This window comes from Rutilus rutilus, assembly GCF_951802725.1.
Source record: "Rutilus rutilus genome assembly, chromosome: 24".
In the NCBI taxonomy this organism is placed as follows: Eukaryota; Metazoa; Chordata; class Actinopteri; order Cypriniformes; family Leuciscidae; genus Rutilus; species Rutilus rutilus.
The window spans coordinates 5214353-5237654 of record NC_140228.1 but is presented as its reverse complement, the minus strand read 5'-3'; the positions used below and the strand labels follow the sequence as shown (position 1 = coordinate 5237654).

The 23302-nt window shown below is 40.2% G+C and overlaps 2 protein-coding genes and 1 long non-coding RNA gene across 4 annotated transcripts; all 3 read right to left on the bottom strand.

The window, feature by feature from the left end:
- Window positions 1-3328: 3328 nt before the first annotated feature.
- LOC311284498 lies at window positions 3329-17212 on the bottom strand. Its single transcript, XR_014626241.1, has 2 exons — window positions 16998-17212; window positions 3329-4336 (listed from the first exon to the last, which is right to left on the bottom strand). It is a non-coding gene; the product is annotated as an uncharacterized lncRNA (long non-coding RNA).
- Window positions 6586-22807, bottom strand: LOC311284465 (C-reactive protein-like). 2 transcript variants are annotated; one of them, XM_084399514.1, is made up of 3 exons: window positions 22733-22807; window positions 7390-7450; window positions 6586-7299 (listed from the first exon to the last, which is right to left on the bottom strand). In XM_084399514.1, exons 2-3 carry the CDS (start codon window positions 7439-7441, stop codon window positions 6683-6685), a joined length of 669 nt encoding a protein of 222 aa, XP_084255640.1. In that variant the 5' UTR covers window positions 7442-7450; window positions 22733-22807; the 3' UTR covers window positions 6586-6682. The 2 variants fall into 2 exon arrangements, with proteins under 2 accessions (XP_084255640.1, XP_084255641.1); XM_084399515.1 differs by lacking the exon at window positions 22733-22807 and adding an exon at window positions 7608-7667.
- LOC311284467 (C-reactive protein-like) lies at window positions 21839-22661 on the bottom strand. The gene is made up of 2 exons (XM_084399517.1): window positions 22644-22661; window positions 21839-22553 (listed from the first exon to the last, which is right to left on the bottom strand). Exon 2 carries the CDS (start codon window positions 22447-22449, stop codon window positions 21937-21939), a length of 513 nt encoding a protein of 170 aa, XP_084255643.1. The 5' UTR covers window positions 22450-22553; window positions 22644-22661; the 3' UTR covers window positions 21839-21936.
- Window positions 22808-23302: the final 495 nt, after the last annotated feature.

Here is a 23302-nt window from a genome sequence, read left to right as displayed (position 1 = left end):
TTGTTGCTTTTAAATTTTCCTGTATAATAAATTAAATGAAATGAAAACTGTAAAGACAGTAATGATGGCGTCGATTTTACCATATCAATTCAAGCGCGAGTTCGATGATGAAACATTGGAAGAACTGGTTAATCAACCCAAACCTCAAACGCAAGGACAATTCGAACAGGACGTTTCTCAGTGATACACTACTCAGTTTGAGGTACATTATGAGATGTTGCAGCTTTCATTCCTCACCATCAGCATTAACAAGTGTATGTTCATCAACAAACCGATGTGTATACACATATTTCTAATTTAACGTTAAAGTTTGTAAAACAAATCTTGCTCCATCCTTTATCTTTCCTCAAAGTAGTAAGAATGACAGACAATCTGCATTAATAGACACAGTTTTGGGTAATAGTGGCCCACAGCTGCTTAGCATAGGTATTTCAGTAAGACAATAACGCGAGTTAGCCGGAAACTTACACAATGTAAAACACAAAACTATGTATTTTGAAATGTAAACATCAATAATTACTCAAACTTACAGGTTGTGATTAAGAAGAATAAGTTGATCCAAATAAAGTACTAACCCATCTTTCAAGAGCAAGTGTTTTGTGAATCCCGCGTTGAACTCCCACAAGATTTGGGATGCAGTCGACAGTCAAATCCTGCCATGAAGGATGGGTCAAGTTGTTTCTGGGCAGACAACATACAGCCCAGAGCCGTTAAATATGTTATATTTAATAATATATGATAATAATGTTTTTCAACGGCTCTGATACAGCCTAGACGGGCATTATGCAAATGTCTTAGCCTATCTAGTGATGTGGAACCGTAAAGCAGGTCTACAGACGACTCGTTTGCAGTTCAGAGTCGATTCTCGTTTTGGGAGACACTAACTTTATTTATCGTAGACTTTCGACTTTACAACTTTGCAGAACGTTTACATTCACAAACAGCTATATTACACCCGAAAAACCATATATAACCGTACATATTTCTAAAAACCATAACCAGGAACCAGGCCTATGTGACATTTAAATCCAAAATTGTGGTTTAACAGCAAAGTTGACTAACCTGAACAGCTTGACGTTTATTGATGATTCATTCGGTGTCCATCTCTAATTGTGTCTAGGATGGAGGATCAGGACCGAGTCAGTCAGGCCTCCAGCAGCGCCAGTCTCCTTTCTGCCAATCAGAGACAAGGTGAATCACATTTTTACACAAACACAGGTAGAATGTTTCAAACCCAATGACCCCATGTTTGTGTGATTATATATGTGCAGTGTCACGACTCACGACAAAGTGCAGACGTTTGGAAAGAGATGTCATGTCAAGCGGCAAAAAGAGACCCCAACTGCCCTGTGGTGATCAGAGGATGGCTGTACAAGAGGGTAACGTTTATTGCATAATACTGACCATCGGTGTAAGATCTCGGAGAAATACTTAACAAATACCTTAAAACATGTTTTAGGTTTTACTTTAAAGCTGCTATCAGTAACTTTTGGCGCTCTAGCCTGTAAACAAAACTGCACGCATGCGTCTTGCGGAAGAACATTGTTGCCGGACCTACTTCTCTCTGTTAATGTCTATGATGAGTCGCGCAGGTACTGGGCTACTCCGCTGCGGTATGACCCGAGACAATATAAAATAGTCCCAATGTAAACACTTAATATAGGTGTACCGTAGTGATTCGGAATAAGACAAAAACCCGGTTTGGAAAATGGATTCATGATGCATTTGTTCATTATATAAATATTGTAAATTTTGACCACAAAAATGTTAGCTTTAAATACCAAGTTTGTTACATAAATATTTGTATTCACATTGATTTCGTACAGTATGAAAAAAAAGTACATAAAAAGATCAAATGATTTATTTTATTTTTTTATTTTTTCTGACCTTGACAGTCTGCAGGGGTCTTTGTCATTTGCCTTTTTTTTTTTTTTTTTGTTATACCACCATCACATTTTTTACTTTAAGGCCCACAAAATTTTTTAAAATACAGATTCAGAAATTAAAAACACGGTCATCTTAGAAGTGCAACTGCATTTTAAATACATCAAGGCAAGGCAAGTTTATTTATATAGCACATTTCATACACAATGGCAATTCAAAGTGCTTTACATAGAAGAAATTAAAATAATAAAAAGAAACAAGAATAATTAAAACAGTTTAGAAAAACAAAAAATAAAATACAGTACAGTACAAACAGTCGGACGAACAGCGGCACAGTGCTCATTCAGTAAATGCATAGCTAAACAGATGTGTTTTGAGTCTGGATTTGAAAGTGACTACAGTAGGAGCACATCTGATCTCCTCTGGAAGCTGGTCCCAGCTGTGGCTGGCATAATAGCTAAAAGCAGATTCGCCATGCTTAGAGTGAACCCTTGGTATTTCTAGCTGATATGATCCTAATGATCTGAGTGATCTGTTGGGTTTATATTCAGTGAGCATATCTGCAATGTATTGAGGTCCTAGGCCATTGAATGATTTATATACCAGTAATAATACTTTAAAATCAATCCTAAATCTAACTGGGAGCCAGTGTAAAGACCTGAGGACTGGTGTGATATGTTCATATTTTCTGGTTCTGCTCAGAATCCTGGCGGCAGCGTTCTGTATGAGCTGCAACTGTCTTATGGTCTTTTTGGGAAGGCCAGTGAGGAGTCCATTACAGTAATCCACCCTGCTGGTGATGAAAGCATGCACAAGTTTCTCTAAGTCTTGTCTGGAAACAAAGCATCTAATTCTTGCAATATTTTTCAGATGATAGTATGCTGATTTAGTTATTGCTTTGACATGAATACTGAAACTAAGGTCTGACTCTAGTGTCACACCAAGATTCCTGACTTGATGTTTAGTTGTTTGACCCCTAGAGTGAAGGTATGCGTTCACCTTGAGAACTTCATCTTTGTTTCCAAACGCAATGACTTCAGTTTTGTCTTTGTTTAACTGAAGAAAGTTTTGACACATCCAACTGTTGACTTCATCGATGCATCGGCACAGGGAGTCAATGGGGCTGTAATCGTTAGGCGATAGGGCTAAGTAGATCTGTGTGTCGTCTGCATAGCTGTGGTAAGAGATTTGGTTCTATCTCATTATTTGGCTCATTGGGAGCATATACAGGTTGAATATTATCAGGTTATATTTATCAGAGATGTGTGTGTAATCATAAATTTCTCTTTCTATAGGATAACAGTGGACTGAAATGATGGAAAAGAAGATGGTTTGTCCTCTCTAATTTCTGCCTGTATTATTATAAAGGTAAAGCCATGTTATTGTTTAATATATAAATTATCTAAGTGCATTAATTTTCCATTTCAAAAATACTTATTTCCTGAAAGAAACGGCCAGACCGCAACAAAACTGACCAGGGTGCAGACAGAACCGACTCTACTGGATCACGAGATGACGGGAATTAAAATGAAGACACCAGAACTGAGAGGAAGACATGGGAGCAGACCAAGGTCAATTATCGGAGATGCTTCACAATTAAACTATATGAATGACCTTTAAAGGGTCTTGATGACTTTTTCTCCTTCAGTAAATTGTCTTTAACTTACTATAAAGGGACCATAACTTAGACTTTTCTAGCATTTTTTAAGTTAGTTAAGGTCCATCAAGGTTTCTTGTGACATAACAGTCGTAATTTTGTTTTAAATGACTTGTTCTACCTCTTTCTGAATTAAACAGGCTGTTTTTGCTAATGTATTCATAAGAAATCATGTACATAGATCTGTTTCTCAACTGGTGGGTCGCAACCTAAAAATAAGTCTGGTCTGATGGGCTAGAGGAAAACAATGCAAAATACAATTCATAAAATGCAAACAGGCTTATTGCATATTATTGGGTCTATGCACTTCATGGCGATTCATTTTAATTATTATTATACATTTTTTTGGTTGGTTGGTATTGTGTCTGGGACACCAAAATCTAGGCCATTAAGCAAAACCAGTTGAGAACCACTAATCTAAATCTGTAAAGATGTGGGATGAGTGAACATGCTTTAATATCTTCCATTTGGTCAGTCCCATCCTTCAATAACAGCCTCTTTGCAATCCAAGCAATACATTGTGACAGATTTTCAGAACAATCCGTGCAGAAATGCCACTTAAATCATTAAGATCAGCTCTCTTTTTCTCTCTATCAGCACGGCTGAAGCGAATGAGGAATCTCCAAGTTTGGTAAATGCAGATGAGGAACATCTTTCCTTCCACCATCCGAAAGCAGCCTTCAAGCAGCCTCCATTTCCCAGAGATCAGTATGGGTCCCCGTGTCACGGTACCATGGGCAGAGCGGACGTTTGGCCCTTTGATAACTGCTCGAGCGCCCCCCTGTCACCATACATCTACACAGAGAGAGGACATGTGCCCGATCATGTGAAAATAAGGAATATACACTTATGTGCCAATACGGTCATAGTCAAAATTTCTAAAGACAATACAAAACCTTTTCCACAATACAACAATACTCTCTTTAATGCGATTTGAGAAAGCAAAATGCATGATTTTTTTTTTTTTACTTAAGTCTTTTCCTTTTCAATCTCACAAGAACTGTTAATGTCATGATTTCATGAAATTGCGAATAAATATCAGAATATTTCTGTGAAGGTTTTTTGAATTTATTAGATGGTTTTCATATAGTTTTGTTTGCATAGGTTTGTGGTTTAATAATGTGATGTTGAAACTTTATATGAATGCAGACTTCCATTCCTCAAGCCATGAGTCGGTGTTTCTCACGATGCACCGCCTGCATGTGAACACCAGACAGCAGCAGTGGATCAGATTATGAATTATCTGAACAATCATATACAGCAGTAGAAGTGAAGGTTTTCTGAGGTTGGAGAGTCGAGTAAAGGACATAAACTAGATAATTCAGTGCAGGTGTTTATGAGAGATGAGTTAATATGTAATGTTGTCATAAACACATTACCAAAAGAAAAAAAAAGTTTTCATTTCTTCTTTTTTTGCAAGAAAAAAGTACTTCAGTAAAAAATCACTTTTTTTCCCCAAATTAAAAAAAAAGAAAGAAATTTGTTTAACATTTATATTGTTGTTTAACAAAATATTGTTTAACATTAAAAGCTTTGTACACTGTGAATATGCTGTTACTCATAGTTATCTTGCACGACTAGCACATTTCCACTGGTCTCATATTTGATGATGTTCCAGTCAAACACGTTTCTAATCTCCACATTCATTATACGAGAAAGTTTCTTATTATTATTAGAAGTTATTATTACAAGAAAATAAGTAATTATAATGAGAAACCAAGTCATCATTATGGGAAAATAAGTCGGAATTCTATACACTACCGGTCAAAAGTTTTAGATCGTTAAGATTTTTAATGTTTTTAAAAGAAGTCTCTTCTGCTCACAAAGGCTGCATTTATTTGATAAAAAAAAGTAATATTGTGAAATATTACAATTTAAAACAGCTGTTTTCTATGTGAATTTATAGTTGAGTGTAATTTATTCCTGTGATCAAAGCTGAATTTTCAGCATCATTACTCCAGTCTTCAGTGTCACATGATCCTGCAGAAATCATTCTAAGATGATGATTTGATGATCAAGAAACATTTATGATTATTATCAATGATGAAAACAGTTTTTTACATTTTTATTTCATGATGCTATGATGAATAGAAAGTTCAAAAGAACAGCATTTATCTGAAATGTAAAGCTTACATTAAACACTACCCTTCAAAAGTTTGGGGTCAGTAAGAATTTTAATTTTATTTTGGGGGGAAAGAAATAAAATAAATCAATACTTTTATTCATCAAGGATGAGTTAAATTGATCAAAAGTTACAGTAAAGTCATTTATAATGTTAGAAAATATTCTATTTTAAATAAATGCTGATCTATTCAAAGAATTTTGACAAAAAAACTGTACACAACTGTTTTCAGCATTGAAAATAATAATGAATGTTTTTTGAGTATAAAATTTGATAGTAAAATGATTTCTGAAAGATCATGTGACACTGAAGACTGATACTGAAAATTCAGCTTTCATCTGAGGAATAAATTACATTTTAAAATATATTAAAATAGAAAACAGTCATTTTAAATTGTCATAATATTTCACAATATTACTGTTTTTTTATTTATTGTTTTTTATCAGATAAATGCAGCCTTGGTGAGCAGGAGAGACTTCTTTTAAAAACATTAAAATCTTACCGATCTAAAACTTTTGACCAATAATGTGTATATATATATATATATATATATATATATTATATATATATATATATATAAAAAATCATCTTTTTATTCATTTTCTCCTTTTAGAATGATTTCTGAAGGATCATGTGACACTGAAGACTGGAGTAATGATGCTGAAAATCAGCTTTGATCACAGGAATAAATTATATTTTAAAGTAAATTAAGATAATACCATTAGGTTTTTTTCTGTATTTTTGATCAAATAAATGCAGCCTTGATGAGCGTAAGAGACTTCTTTCAAAAACATTAAAAATAGTGTCCAAACTTTTGACTGGTAATGTAAAATTCTAATTTAATACATAGACAACTAAAACCCCTTTTTCAACATTCAGCTCTTTCTTCCAAATGATGCACAGACACTGTAGTTGTTGATGTTGATGCTGAGAATTTATTTGTTAGCCTTTACAGCTTAGTAACTCATTAAAACAGATCATAAAGACTGACACAACTGTGTGGAGGAATCAGATCTGCATCACTTATTTTCAGCCACTATAACATTTCCTCTGGTCTCATATTTGATGGTGTTCCAGTCAAACACGTTTCCCTTCGTCGGAAACCATTCCTGGTTTAAATGCAACGCCTTAATCTGACTGCTAGGGAGAACATGATCCCACATGCACACATCTGAAATTTCACCTACAAAGCTCTGGTCTGCTTCAAAGGCACCCACATCTGAATCAGGGTCCTGGCCGAGCAGAACGGTGCCGCCAGGACGAATCAAGTGACCTTTCCTATAGAGCTGGTACACACTGCGCCGTCCGTCCACCCAAAAAGCAGCAAGCCCAGTCGCAGAGTCCCAGGTGATGCACAGGTGAGTCTGGAAGATGGAGAGAGGAGGCAGGCGGAAAAGCGCTCCGCCGCCGCTGAAGTAGAAGGACAAGCGGCCATCTTTCTCCCTCCACACGTTGAGCGCATCATAGCCAGGTGTTCGGTAGGCGAACAGAATGATCTCCCTCTCGCCCTGGAGCTCCGTCGCCACACGCATGCAGAGAGTAAACGCTGAGAGACTCAGTGGCTTTTCAGGAGTGAGTGTAACAAAGCTTGAATCCGTCTCAGTTGGAAACAGAAGCACTTTACCACCAAGACCCACTGCAAGACAAAACACAAAATAAACTCTTTCACTAGACACACAAAATCCTGCTCATACCAATCTGTGAAACTTAGTGTAAAATGCAGTACCTTCAGTTGCCACTGCTTTCAGAGAAAGCAGACAGAAAAATAAAAGCAACATCTTGCAGGTCTGAAGGAAAAAAAGTGCAAAGGAAAATTCATTACTCCTTTTAGCAGACAAATTCTTCACGGTTTCATTGTTTTTAATATTAAATATTAAAGTTTATCACTACTAAGTGTTCAATCACATAAAAGAGACACAAAAGGTTCAAGCTACAAGTACTTACGATGTTCAGCAGAAGTCTTCAGAGAGAAGATCAGGTCAGATCAGATGTTTGTCTCACAGATGGTCGTGACTAGAAGTGTCTTGAGTATTTATTTGCAGATTGGGTTCAGCCCAGATTCACGTATGAGCCTCCCAGTCATCTTTTTATTATGCATGCAGTTTTGCAGTTACTGAATGTAGTTTTCCATTTGCAGAATACTGTTATGGATTCATTTAATGAGAGACTACATGAAGCCTGTACACTTGTATTTGCACTATAGAATAACACCACAGGACTGCAGAAAAGCTAGAAGTTTATTTAAATGCTGAAAAACAGATTTCAGAAATAGCATATTCACATAAATTTTAATTCATAAGCCTCCGCAGGGTCTTTGTTGAGCGTTTGTTTCTCAGAGGGAGAGATGCTGGAAACACCATGACGCTGGAAGTTGCTGTCAGGTACCGAAAACAGACCAGGTACAAGATATCACTTTATTCTTTTCTTTCATCTACTACACTTGCTATTGGGTTTCTTTGTAGTTGTTTTGTTGTGCTTGTGTTCTTCTTATTTAATCAATGTACTAAACACTGTTAATGAAAATATTATTTATCATAGTACGGCAATCTTTATGGCTTGGCAACAGAAATCAGATTTTTTTTTGCCGTATGTGATAGTTTTTTTAAATCTGAACACCCCAAAAATTAAATAAATGATATTAATAATCAATAAAAAAAACAAAAAAAAATAAAAAGGTTTTATGGGTTAAGGTTTTAGGTCAGCATAATTTTTATTCAGCAGGGACACATTAAAATGATCTTAAGTGACCATAAAACATTTATAATGTTACAAAAGATGTATTTTTCAAATAAATGCTGTTATTTTGAACTTTTTATTCATCAAAGAATCCTGAAATACATGCAACACTGTTTCCACAAAAATATGAAGCAGCACAACATGGAGTTTTCAACATTGATAGTGTAAAAAAAAAAAAAATTCGTAATCATATTCACAACATGACTGTAACATGACACACAAAAAAGTAGTGTCTCTGGCTGTCTGAATTCACTCAAATGTGGAATTCAGTGCGAGTGAGTGCAGACACACGTAATGCAGGTGTACAGTAATGACTTTGATGCATATTTTGTCTGATTAGCCTTACAATTTTCATTTTGCTGTCCTCTGTCTGTTTCTATAAAGACTGCTACTGTTGTTGGTCTCTTGCTGCCGAGCTGATGCTTATATCTGTACGATAGCGAACAACTCGTGTTGTAATTACTGACACCGTCTGAACACAAATATCAGATTTCTTTATATCATGATTTTTAAGGACATTCTCTTTCGGGAATGTAAATTGTTCTTTGGAACAATGTTAAGAAAAAGATAAACATTTTAATGAATGTTGTAATACAACTTATTTTTATCTTTATTCTTAAGTTAGAAAATAAGAAAAGAATAAAATTTCATCCTAACTGCCATTTTTTTCAAGAATGTTTTGTCAACCCCTGGTTATGAAATTATATGCCTAATGTGCAATAATAATCCTTATCACAAAACTTTCTAAAGAACTCTATCTTTACAGTTCACACAAGCTAAAATGTTGTGATCATCCTGTCTAGCCCAGCAGTGAGTATTGCTCAATAAGCGACTGTTGTTTCGTTCATGAGGCCTCTAACAGTTCATGCTTTGTTTTGCACAGACTCTATTTGTATGTGTGCTGCACAACAGACATTATACAACCATTCTCAGACACTCACACACACTCCTACACCTTGAATACTCAGCGTCCACATCCACATTCTTGCATTATTACTTGGCTGTACAAATATTTTAAAAAGAAAAATGCTACAGTAAAAATTTGTTCATTGTTAAAGTACATGATGCCAGCAACTACAAAGCAACACACTCACAACCACTTAAAACACCACAGAAACTGCATAGCAACACTGACAACTAGAGCTGCATGATTCTGCAACCCAGCAACCGCTTATAGTGACACATACACAACCACCCAGAAAACCCCAGCAACCGCTTATAGCGACACACACACAACCACCCAGAAAACGTACTCGGTTACTAACGTAACCTCGGTTCTCTCTAGAGAGAGGAACGAGTACTGCGTAGAATACGCTAGGGGAAAATCCTTTTCCACGAGAATACTGAAGCCAAAAAATTATCCTTAATTTTGTATTAATGTAAAACGCGTTGCGGCAGCATACAGACATAGGCGAGGCAGCTCGCGCGCCTATTGGCTGGTCTGCTGGCAACTGCTTAAGCCTATCGAGCGAGACCTAGAGTGACGTCAGACCCAATGAGGGCGCTTCGCGCCCTCTGCGTCACGTCCCGCCGAAACGGGCGTGGCTTAGGTCTATAAATACCGCTCGCAGGCTTTATATCTCTGGTTTTTCATAGTCGAAGCAACCAGAGCGCGTGCATGCACGGCAGGATACGCAGTACTCGTTCCTCTCTCTAGAGAGAACCGAGGTTACGTTAGTAACCGAGTACGTTCTCTTACGAGAGATTCTCTCGTACTGCGTAGAATACGCTAGGGGAACCTACTGTAAAACGCCGTGCGTGCTGGGATCTGATACTATAGACTCAAGGGCGACAGCCCGGAGTTCATACAGTACACAATCACCCAGGGGACTCACAGGGAATCCTGGAAGAGGAGGGGTTTAGCCACTATCTTCCTTTATGGCAGCATAGAGCAAGGACTGCAATACTCAAATAGCTGCATAACTGACAGCGTCAGTTTATGAGATTTGGCCATACTAGACCGACAGTAGTCTGGCCTGTAGTGCGGGAACCTCTAGGTTGTAAAAACCTTATAAATGTAGACGGAGAGGCCCAGCCTGCCGCCATACAAATATCTTGCAAGGCAATCCCACTTGACCAGGCCCACGATGAAGCCATGCTTCTCGTGGAGTGCGCTTTGACACCCAGCGGGCACTGCATGCCCTTGGTTGTGTAAGCTAGCGCTATTGCGTCCACTACCCATCTGGATAGGGTCTGTTTCGAAGCGGCTAGTCCCTTAGAACGCCCGCTGAATGAAACAAAGAGCTGCTCCGTCTGTCAGAAAACAGACGAGCAAGACACATAAGCTCTTAACGCCCTGACTGGGCAAAGGGAGCTTTCGTCCATATTTCCTTCAGTGACCGGCAGAGCAGACAGGGAGATGACCTGTGCTCTGAACGGTGTATTGAGGGATTTAGGAACATAACCGTGCTTAGGTTTGAGTATAACTCTAGAGCCATTCGGCCCAAATTCCATGCACGTCGCGCTTACTGAGAGCGCGTGTAAGTCCCCTATGCGCTTCACTGAAGCGAGAGCCAGAAGAAACGCCGTCTTGAAAGACAGGTGTTTAAGATCAATCTTCTGCAAGGGCTCGAATGGATGACCTTTCATGGCTTCCAGTACCGTAGAAAGGTCCCATATAGGGACTGTGGGAGGTCTGGGAGGATTCAGTCTCTTAGCTCCTCTAAGGAAGCGAATGACTAAATCGTTCCTTCCAATAGACTGGCCAAGCGTGGTCGAAGAGAACACTGCTATGGCCGCTACATAGACTTTGAGCGTGGAAGGGGACCTGCCCTTATCCAACAGCTCCTGTAGGAAGGAGAGAACCTCCGTCACACCGCAATGCAGGGGTGACACACCACGAGCTGTGCACCAGCTAGAGGACACTGACCATTTTGAGGCATAGAGACGTCGCGTAGACGGAGCTCTGGCCTGTGTGATAGTGTTTAACACTCCCTGTGGGAGGTCAGCGGGTACCCGTTGATGGCCCACACATGGAGGGACCACAGCTCTTGGGTGAGGATGCCAGATCGAGCCGTTGGCTTGAGAGAGGAGATCCCTCCTCAGAGGCACTGGCCACGGGGCGGTGCTCGCTAACTGCATCACAATTGGGAACCAAGGTTGGCTCATCCAAAGTGGGGCTACAAGCAGCACTGAGCATCCTTCTTCTCTGACCCGTTCTACCACCTGAGTCAGGAGGGAGACGGGGGGAAAAGCGTAGAGAGGACGGCGAGGCCACTCGTGGGTCAGCGCGTCCTTGCTCTTCGAGAAAAATTCTGGACAGTGAGCGTTTTCTTGAGACGCGAACAGGTCTACTTCCGCTCTGCCGAATTTCTTCCACAGCAGCTGGACTGTCTGTGGGTGCAAAGACCATTCCCCTGTCGGAACCTGGTTCCTGGACAGTCTGTCTGGTCCTATATTTAGGAGCCCTGGCACGTGCGCTGCTCTCAGCGAGAGCAGGTTGCTGCGGGCCCATATCAGGAGGCGCTTGGTTAGCCTGTACAGAGTCAGGGACCTGAGGCCGCCCTGGCGTGATTGGTACCAGTCTTTTGCCTCCCAAGGTTTCAAAGCTGCAATGCACGCTTGATTGACCTTGAAGCGAAGCCGACCGGAGGCCCACGCTGTGCGTGGTACTCTCTTTCTGAGCCAGAACTGCAGTGGGCGCAACTGGAGAACTGGAGAACTGAAGATGCTGAGGCCATCAGACCTAGCATCCTTTGAAATGTTTTGAGAGGGACTATCGCGCCGCAACGGAACGAGCCGGCTGCGCGCCGAATGTCCAGTGTGCGCTGAGATGACAGGCGTGCTGTCATTAGCAGCGAGTTCAGCTCTATTCCCAGAAAATATATAATCTGACTGGGGAATAGCGAGCTCTTTTCCCAGTTCACTGCGAGACCGAGATTCTCGAGGTGATCGAGTAAAATGGTCCTGTGCTCTACGAGCTCCGAGTGAGATTGGGCTAGAATCAGCCAGTCGTCCAGATAGTTCAGCACTCGTATACCCCGTAGTCTGAGGGGTGCGAGCGCTGCGTCCATGCACTTCGTAAATGTACGGGGTGCCAGGGACAAGCCGAAAGGCAGGACTGTGTACTGATATGCCTGGCCCTCAAAGGCGAATCTCAAAAATTGCCTGTGACGTGACGCTATCTGTATTTGAAAATACGCGTCCTTTAGATCTATTGACACAAACCAGTCCCCTCGGCGGACGTGCGCGAGGATTTTTCTGGTCGTGAGCATCCTGAACTGGCGCTTCAGAAGCGCTCTGTTCAGCTGCCGCAGATCTAGTATGGGTCTGAGACCCCCGTCTTTCTTGGGCACCAGGAAGTATCTGCTGTAAAGCCCCCCTTCGCTTTGAGATTGAGATAGGGGTTCTATAGCCCCTTTGCTCAACAGTTTCAGAATCTCGGCTCGAAGTAGATGAGCTACTTTCGATTCTACCGAGGTCTCGAAGCGCGCCATGAAGCGGCGAGGGCGCCGGCGAAACTGCAGCGAATAGCCTTCTTTTATGATGTTCAGCACCCATCTCGAAACCCCGGGAAGCTTTTCCCACGCAAGTGCGCGAGTAGCTAGGGGCTGGATGCGAAGCACGCTCTGATCGGCTCGCGATACAGCGGCTTTTGTGTGCTGTGACATAAGCGTCGCGCTCATGACATCTGAGGCAGGGGGCGCGCTGATAACAGCGGGCAGAATGCCCGCGCTCGACTCCTCTGCAGTGTCTAACTGAGAGGGGGAGGGCTGGGCTAGTTTCATGTCTGTGTGTGGGTGTGGGCGCAGAGCAGCGGGCACATACACCACTTTTACAGCATTGCTCGCGTGAGCAGAGCGTATGCATACTGGTCCTGTATTTACAGAGACCGTGAGACATGTGGGAAGTAGCGTTTGTGGGCACTGGGTAGTGGGCACGTTTGCTACGTTTAAAGCGCAATCGATCTGAGTCGATTTTATGTGCGCGAGCCCTGTGTGAAGGGCTGTGCTTGTGTGTAGGAATGGGCACTGAGTAGTGGGCATTTTTTCTACACATGAAAACACCGTCGGCCGTGGCCGTAAAATGGCTTTTTTGTGCAGGCAAGCGGGCAATGGAACCGGCTTGTTGGCTGCTAAATACGCTGGACCAGTCACATTTCTTGGAACTGGACGAGCGGCAAGGTTTGGGTGCAGGCGAGGGGGTTGTACAACGCACTCGTTGGCTGCAAAATACACATCTGCAGTCGCCTCTTCAGGGAACTGACAGAGCGAGCATTGACGGCATAATTTTATTTGCCGGTAGACCCGGGATCGAACACGGGTCTCTCGTGCGGAAATCTGTGAATCTGCCACTGGCCCACAGGGGAAGACACATGGGATTTCAGTCAGCGCGAGTATTATCAGAGAGCGTCAACATGCTGGCGTTTGTTTGCAGGCGTGCGTGTAACAACAGGCTCGCTCACTGCAATAAAGACATTTCCAGTCGCCTGAATTTCAGAGGGGAATGAGAAATGTGTGAGAAATTGAGATCGGCCCGGCCGCAGCGGGACTAAAACACTCTTTTCTCCTTTCGCCAGTGACGCACGGGAACCATAGAAACGGTGTCTGGGTGCAGGCGAGCGGGTTGTACAACGCGCTCGTCGGCTGCAAAATGCACGTCTGCAGTCGCCTTCCAGGGAACTGACAGAACGAAGCATTGGCGGCATAATTTATCTGCCGTTAGACCGGGATCCGAACACCGGTCTCCCGTGTGAAAAAACCTAGGATTCCGCCACTGAGCCACAGGGGGGAAACACAAAGGCTTTCAGATGCACGAGCATATAAAGAGCGTCAACATGTTTTCTTCGGCGTTTGCTTGCAGGCGTGCGTGTATTAAAAAACAGGCACGTTTGCTGCAGTATAGACATTTCCATTCGCCTGATCAGGGAACTGAGACATGTGTGAGAAATGAGGTCAGTCCGGTCTCGACGGGACTGTAAACACTTTTCTCCTTTCGCCGGTGAGTGACGCGTGAATGGGGCGCAGGGGTAGGGTAGCTTTCTTGTAACGTAAAGAAAAACTAACCCCGACCATCCGCTTCCAGCCTCCCTTGTGAGCAGCGCAGTTTGCGCGGCTCGAACAGAGGGAGAGAGAAAGCCAGCCCTGTGACGGTCCGCTCCAGACATCCCCTGTGAACGGCGCGGTTGCGCAGCTCGAACAGAGGGAGAGCGGGTATCGTCCCCCAAGCAGGCAAGGCAAGCGGGCGAACCGGTGAGCTTTGCGGCTTGGAAGGGCGGAGGAGCAGTCTCGGAGAAGGATGCCAGGTGAGTCCTCAGAGTCACCATAGGCAGTACCTAGCTCGCAGTGAGGGCAGTCGCCGTCAGCGAGCGCGAGAACTGCGTGATCCTCAGGAAGGGGCGTCTTGAAAAAGACGCCCGGCTCTTTTAGTGCAATGAGAGTGTGTGTCGCGGCGGCGAGCACACACAAGGCACAGTAGAAGAGAAAGGATACAACGCCGGATAGCGCAGCAGGAAGGCGATGAAGGCGACGCGGCCAGCAGCTTCTCGACTCGTCCCGCTGAAGTGCTTCTTCAACAGCGCGGCTTCTTCTCGGATCCAGCGATGTGAGTTGCTTCGCTGAAGGATGAAAAATCAGAGATATAAAGCCTGCGAGCGGTATTTATAGACCTAAGCCACGCCCGTTTCGGCGGGACGTGACGCAGAGGGCGCGAAGCTGACGTCTGACGTCACTCTAGGTCTCGCTCGATAGGCTTAAGCAGTTGCCAGCAGACCAGCCAATAGGCGCGCGAGCTGCCTCGCCTATGTCTGTATGCTGCCGCAACGCGTTTTACATTAATACAAAATTAAGGATAATTTTTTGGCTTCAGTATTCTCGTGGAAAAGGATTTTCCCCTAGCGTATTCTACGCAGTACGAGAGAATCTCTCGTAAGAGAACCCCAGCAACCACATATAGCAACACACTCACAACCACTCAGAACACCCCAGCAACCGCTTATAGCGACACTCACAACCACATAGAACAACCCAGCAACCACTTATAGCGACACACTCACAACCACTCAGAACAAGTATGAGTATGTGCGCGGAGAGCTCATCAATGTGCATTTCATGTGTATTTGTTTGAGCACTGAGTTGACGAGTTAACCCCTTAGGTATAGAAATCTGGTACCGAACAACATGTCATTTTTCGATACTCGATAGTATCGAGGCAATTCGATCGGTACCTAAAAAGTATCGAAACTCGGTACCCAGCCCTACTCACAACCACTCCAAACAACCCAGCAACCACATATAGCAACACACTCACAACCACTCCGAACAACCCAACAACCGCTTATAGCTACACACTCACAACCACTCAGAACAACCCAGCAACCGCTTATAGCAACACACTCACAACCACTCTGAACACCCCAGCAACCACTTATAGCAACACTCACAACCACTCAGAACAACCCAGCAACCGCTTATAGCAACAAACTTGCAACCACTCAAAACACCCCAGCAACCGCTTATAGCAACACACTCACAACCACTCAGAACAACCCAGCAACCGCATATAGCAACACACTCACAACCACACAGAACAACCCTGCAACCACTTATACACTCTAACAAATTCTGGGTTGTTTTAACCCAATTTTGGGTCAAATATGGACTAACCCAACGTTGGGTTAAAAATGCAATTTAAAAATGGACAAACCCAGCCATTGGGTTACATTTTTAAATAGCATTTTTAACCCACCGTTTGGGTTAGTCCATATTTGACCCAAAATTGGGTTAAAACAACCCAGCATTTTTTGGAGTGTAGCAACTGTCGTAGAAATTTTAAACTGTATATTAAACTAACCATGTTTCTAACATCTAACCTTATTTAACATCTAACCTTACTTCTCTTTTCAGGCCTAACATGATAACACTTTGAAACACAATGTACTAAAACGTTCTGTCCTGTGTTTTTTCTGTCCCCCCCCCCCCCCCTCAGTTTGAGGTACATTATGAGATGTTGCAGCGGTCATTCCTCACCAGCAGCATTAACAAGTGTATGTTCATCAACAAACCGATGTGTATATTTCTAATTTAACGTTAAAGTTTGTAAAACAAATCTTGCTCCATCCTTTATCTTTCCTCAAAGTATTAAGAATGACAGACAATCTGCAATTAATAGACAGTTTTGGGTAATAGTGGCCCACAGCTGCTTAGCATAAGTATTTCAGTAAGACAGTAATAACGCGAGCTAGCCGGAAACTTACACAATGTAAAACACAAAACTACGTATTTCGAAATGTATACATCAATAATTACTCAAACTTACAGGTTGTGATTCTGAGGAATAAGTTGATCCAAATAAAGTACTAACCCATCTTTCAAGAGCAAGCGTTTTGTGAATCCCACGTTGAACTCAAATCCTGCGATGAAGGATGGGTCAAGTTGTTTGTGGGCGGACAACATACAGCCTAGACGGGCATTATGTAAATGTATTATCTAGTGACGTAGAACCGTAATGCAGGTCTACAGACGACTCGTTTGCAGTTCAGAGTCGATTCTCTCTTTTGGGAGAGCCGTACCATATACATATTCGAAAAACCATAACCAGGAACCAGGCCTATGTGACATTTAAATCCAAAATTGTGGTTTAACAGCAAAGTTGACTAACCTGAACAGCTTGACGTTTATTGATGATTCATTCGGTGTCCATCTCTATTGTGTCTAGGATGGAGGATCAGGACCGAGTCAGTCAGGCCTCCAGCAGCGCCACAGTCTCCTTTCTGCCAATCAGAGACAAGGTGAATCACATTTTTACCACAAAGAAACACAGGTAGAATGTTTCAAACCCAATGACACAGTTTGTGTGATTATATATGTGCAGTGTCACGACAAAGTGCAGACGTTTGGAAAGAGATGTCAAGCGGCAAAAAGAGACCCCAACTGCCCTGTGGTGATCAGAGGATGGCTGTACAAGAGGGTTTATTGCACAATACTGACCATTGGTGTAAGATCTCGGAGAAATACTTAACAAATATCTTAAAACATGTTTTAGGTTTTACTTTAAAGCTGCTGTCAGTAGCTTTTGGCGCTCTAGCCTGTTAATAAACAAAACTGCATGCACGCGTATTGCGGAAGAACATTGTTGCCGGACCTACTTCTCTCTGTTAATGTCTGACTAGTCGCGCAGGTACTGGGCTACTCCGCTGTGGTATGACCCGAACCAATATAAAATAGTCCGAATATAAACACTTAATATAGGTGTACCGTAGTGATTCGGGATAAGACAAAAACCCGGTTTGGAAAATGGATTCATGATGCACTTGTTCATTATATAAATATTGTAAATTTTGACCACAAAAATGTTAGCTTTAAATACCAAGTTTGTTACATAAATATTTGTATACACATTGATTTCGTACAGTATGAAAAAAAAAAGTATACAATTTTTCAACAAAATCTTTGATATATTGACCCTGATATATCTTTCTTGCACCTTGAATACATTTGAGTGTAAATGTAAGTTTGTTTTCATATATTTAACAAAAAATACTGTAGCCAGTGTTGTTATTGTAAACTAAAACTTTTGGTTGATAGATTTGAGGAATTTAAAATAAAGCTGAAATAAAATACAATTAAATATCAGATGAAAAACTTGAAACTCAAAAAAACAAGAAATAAGTTAAAATTAACTTAACTAAGACTAAAGATATATATAAAAAGTAATACTAAAATAAAAAACATAATTTATTTTTAAAGCATTAAAAGATCAAATGATCTGAATTTTTTTTTTTTTTTTTTTTTTACCTTGACAGTCTGCAGGGGTCTTTGTGATGTCATTTCCCTTTTTTTTTCTTGTTATTCCACCAACACATTTTTTACTATAAGGCCCACAAAAACATTTAAAATACAGATTCAGAAATTAAAAACACGGTCATCTTAGAAGTGTAACTGCATTTTAAATACATCAAGATTATATTTATCAGAAATTTGTGTGTGATCATAAATATCTCTTTCTATAGGATAGCAGTGGACTGAAATTATGGAAAAGATGATGGTTTGTCCTCTCTAATTTCTGCCTGTATTATTATAAAGGTAAAACCATGTTATTGTTTAATATATAAATGATCTGAGTGCATTCATTTTCCATTTCAAAAATACTTATTTCCTGAAAGAAACGGAATCGACAGAACCGACTCTACTGGATCACGAGATGACGGGAATTAAAATGAAGACACCAGAACTGAGAGGAAGACATGGGAGCAGTCCAAGGTAAATTAGCTGAGATGCTTCTCCTTCAGTAAATTGTCTTTAACTTGCTATAAAGGGACCATAACTTACACTTTTATAGCATTTTTTAAGTTAGTTAAGGTCCATCAAGGTTTTTTGTGACATAACAATTGTAATTTAGTTTTAAATGACTTGTTCTACCTCTTTCTGAATTAAACAGGCTGTTTTAGCTAATGTATTCATAAGAAATCATGTACATAGATCTGTTTCTCAACTGGTGGGTCGCAACCTAAAAATATGAGTCTGGTCTGATGGGCTGTGAACAGAAGAGGAAAACAATGCAAAATACAATTCATAAAACGCAACCAGGCTTATTGCATATTATTGGGTCTATGCACTTTTTTTTTTTCTTTTTTTTTTGGTTGGTTGATATTGTGTTGGGACACCACTTGATATCCAATGTAAAATCTAGGCCATTAAGCAAAACCAGCTGAGAACCACTAATCTAAATCTGTAAAGATGTGGGACGAGTGAACATGCTTTAATATCTTCCATTTGGTCAGTCCCATCCTTCAATAACAGCCTCTTTGCAATCCAAGCAATACATTGTGACAGATTTTCAGAACAATCCGTGCAGAAATGCCACTTAAATCGTTAAGATCAGCTCTCTTTTTCTCTCTATCAGCACGGCTGAAGCGAATGAGCAATCTCCAAGTTTGGCAAATGCAGATGAGGAACATCTTTCCAACCGACATCCGAAAGCATCCTTCAAGCAGCCTCCATTTCCCAGAGATCAGTATGGGTCCCCGTGTCACGGTACCATGGGCAGAGCGGACGTTTGGCCCTTTGATAACTGCTCGAGCGCCCCCCTGTCACCATACATCTACACAGAGAGAGGACATGTGCCCGATCATGTGAAAATAAGGATTATACACTTATGTGCCAATACGGTCATATTCAAAATTTCTAAAGACAATACAAAACCTTTTCCACAATACAACAATACTCTCTTTAATGCGATTTGAGAAAGCAAAATGCATGATTTTTTTTTTTTTTTTTTTTTACTTAAGTCTTTTCCTTTTCAATATATAGTATATAGATCAAATATCAGAATATTTCGTGAAGGTTTTTGGAATTTATTTGATTGTTTTCATATAGTTTTGTTTGCATAGGTTTGTGGTTTAATAATGTGATGTTGGAACTTTATATGAATGCAGACTTCCATTCCTCAAGCCATGAGTCTGTGTTTCTCACGATGCACCGCCTGCATGTGAACACCAGACAGCAGCAGTGGATCAGATGAATTTCCCTTATGAATTATCTGAACGATCATATACAGCAGTAGAAGTGAAGGTTTTCTGAGGTTGGAGAGTCGAGTAAAGGACATAAACTAGATAATCCAGTGCAGGTGTTTATGAGAGATGAGTGAATATATCATGTTGTCAAACACATTACCGAAAGAAAAATAAAATAATTAATGGTACCTTTTTGCAAGAAAACAGTCAATAGACTGAAATTAAGTAATTTAGAGCCAAAAACACCTGCAATCTGAGATATTTACCAATGAAGCTCTTCTCAAATGGGCGATATGTTCCTTTATTAGGTCTGTGCTGTTGTTCTGAAAAAGCTGTAGTGTACTTATAATAATATAATATATAATATAATAATATCCGAGGATCAAAAAGATAATCATGTAACAGCGTTTTGTTCATGGTCTTTCTTTTGTTTCCAGGACAAAATATTAATCAAATTATCAACATAACTGAATCCTTTAGAGGTCGTGTGTAGGTGTACTTCAGTAAAAATTCACTTTTTTTCTCAAATTAAAAATATTTTTCCGGAAAAAAACAAATTGTTTAACATTAAAAGCTTTGAACACTGTGAATATGCTGTTACTACTCAGTTATCTTGCACGACTAGCACATTTCCACTGGTCTCATATTTGATGGTGTTCCAGTCAAACACGTTTCTAATCGCCACATTCATTATACGAGAAAGTTTCTTATTATTACTAGAAGTTATTATTACAATAAGTCATCATAATGAGAAACCAAGTCATTATTACGGGAAAATAAGTCGTAATTCTATACACTACCGGTCAAAAGTTTTAGATCGGTAAGATTTTTAATGTTTTTAAAAGAAGTCTCTTCTGCTCACAAAGGCTGCATTTATTTGATAAAAAAAAAGTCATATTGTGAAATATTACAATTTAAAACAGCTGTTTTCTATGTGAATTTATAGTTAAGTGTAATTTATTCCTGTGATCAAAGCTGAATTTTCAGCATCATTACTCCAGTCTTCAGTGTCACATGATCCTGCAGAAATCATTCTAATATGATGATTTGATGATCAAGAAACATTTATGATTATTATCAATGATGAAAACAGTTTTTTACATTTTTATTTCATGATGCTAAGATGAATAGAAAATTCAAAAGAACAGCATTTATCTGAAATGTAAAGCTTACATTAAACACTACCCTTCAAAAGTTTGGGGTCAGTAAGAATTTAAATTTTATTTTGGGGAGAAATAAATAAAATAAATGAATACTTTTATTCATCAAGGATGAGTTAAATTGATCAAAAGTTACAGTAAAGACATTTATAATGTTAGAAAATATTCTATTTTAAATAAATGCTGATCTATTCAAAGAATTTTGACAAAAAAACATGTGACACTGAAGACTGGAGTAATGATGCTGAAAATTCAGCTTTCATCTGAGGAATAAATTACATTTTAAAATATATTAAAATAGAAAACAGTAATTTAAAATTGTCATAATATTTCACAATATTACTGTTTTTTTATTTATTGTTTTTTATCAAATAAATGCAGCCTTGGTGAGCAGAAGAGACTTCTTTTAAAAACATTAAAATCTTACCGATCTAAAACTTTTGACCAGTAATGTATATATATATATATATATATATATATATATATATATAAATAAATCTCTTTTTATTAATTTTCTCCTGTTAGAATGATTTCTGAAGGATCATGTGACACTGAAGACTGGAGTAATGATGCTGAAAATTCAGCTTTGATCACAGGAATAAATTATATTTTAAAGTAGTAAGATAATACCATTAGTTTTTTTTTCTGTTTTTTTTTTATCAAATAAATGCAGCCTTGATGAGCGTAAGAGACTTCTTTCAAAAACATTAAAAATAGTGTCCAAACTTTTGACTGGTACTGTAAAATGCAAATTGAACACAGACCACTAAAACCCCTTTTTCAACATTCAGCTTCCAAATGATGCACAGACACTGTAGTTGTTGATGTTGATGCTGAGAAATTATTTGTTAGCCTTTACAGCTTAGTAACTCATTAAAACAGATCATAAAGACTGACACAACTGTGTGGAGGAATCAGATCTGTATCACTTATTTTCAACCACTATAACATTTCCTCTGGTCTCATAGTTGATGGTGTTCCAGTCAAACACGTTTCCCTTCGACGCATACCATTCCTGGTTTAAATGCAACGCCTTAATCTGACTGCTTAGGAGAACATGATCCCACATGTGCACATCTGTAATTTCACCTACAAAGCTCTGCTTTGCATCAAAGGCACCCACATCTGAATCAGGGTCCTGGCCGAGCAGAACGGTGCCGCCAGGACGAACCAAGTGACCTTTCCTATAGAGCTGGTGCACACTGCGCCGACCATCCACCCAAAAAGCAGCAAGCCCAGTCGCAGAGTCCCAGGTGATGCACAGGTGAGTCTGGAAGATGGAGAGAGGAGGCAAGCGGAAAAGCGCTCCATCACCGCTGAGGTAGAAGGACAATCGGCCATCTTTCTCCCTCCACATGTTGAGCTCGTCGTTGTTGGGTGTGCGGTAGGCGAAGAGAATGATCTCCCTCGCACCCTGGAGCTCCGTCGCCACACGCATGCAGAGAGTAAACGCTGAGAGACTCAGTGGCTTTTCAGGAGTGAGTTTAACAAAGCTTGAATCCGTCTCGGTTGGAAACAGAAGCACTTTACCACCAAGACCCACTGCAAGACAAAACACAAAATAAACTCTTTCACTAGACACACAAAATCCTGCTCATACCAATCTGTGAAACTTAGTGTAAAATGCAGTACCTTCAGTTGCCACTGCTTTCAGAGTTTATCACTACTAAGTGTTCAATCACATAAAAGAGACACAAAAGGTTCAAGCTACAAGTACTTACGATGTTCAGCAGGTGTTATCAGAGAGAAGATCAGGTCAGGTCAGGTCAGATGTTTGTCTCACAGATGGTCGTGACTAGAAGTGTCTTGAGTATTTATTTGCAGATTGGGTTCAGCCCAGATTCACGTATGAGCCTCCCAGTCATCTTTTATTATTATTATGCATGCAGTTTTGCAGTTACTGAATGTAGTTTTCCATTTGCAGAATACTGTTATGGATTCATTTAATGAGAGACTACATGAAGCATGTACACTTGTATTTACACTATAGAATAACACCACAGGACTGCAGAAAAGCTAAAAGTTGATTTTAATGATGAAAAACAGACAAATAGCATTTCAGAAATTGCATATTCACATACATTTTAATCCAAAAATCTTAAATTTTTTTATGTAATGCTAGCATTTCCCTATAATGACTTACCAGATCAATACAATCATGTTTTATGACAAATACATTTCATAGCATATAGAGATATCATATTCACTTAGTTTAAGACATTTTTGAGATCTCCTCTGAAACTAGAGACGACAAATGTCTCCCAGCAAACAAAAAAAAAAAGTATCTACCA

Bases quoted from the DNA above. Each gene is read 5' to 3' on its own strand.
- LOC311284465 (XM_084399514.1), bottom strand. From the start codon at position 7,441: ATGTTGCTTTTATTTTTCTGTCTGCTTTCTCTGAAAGCAGTGGCAACT. The intron at 7,300-7,389 runs GTACTGCATTTT...TTTGTCTTGCAG, and splicing joins GAAAGCAGTGGCAACTGAAG to TGGGTCTTGGTGGTAAAGTG.
- LOC311284467 (XM_084399517.1), bottom strand. From the start codon at position 22,449: ATGCGTGTGGCGACGGAGCTCCAGGGTGCGAGGGAGATCATTCTCTTC.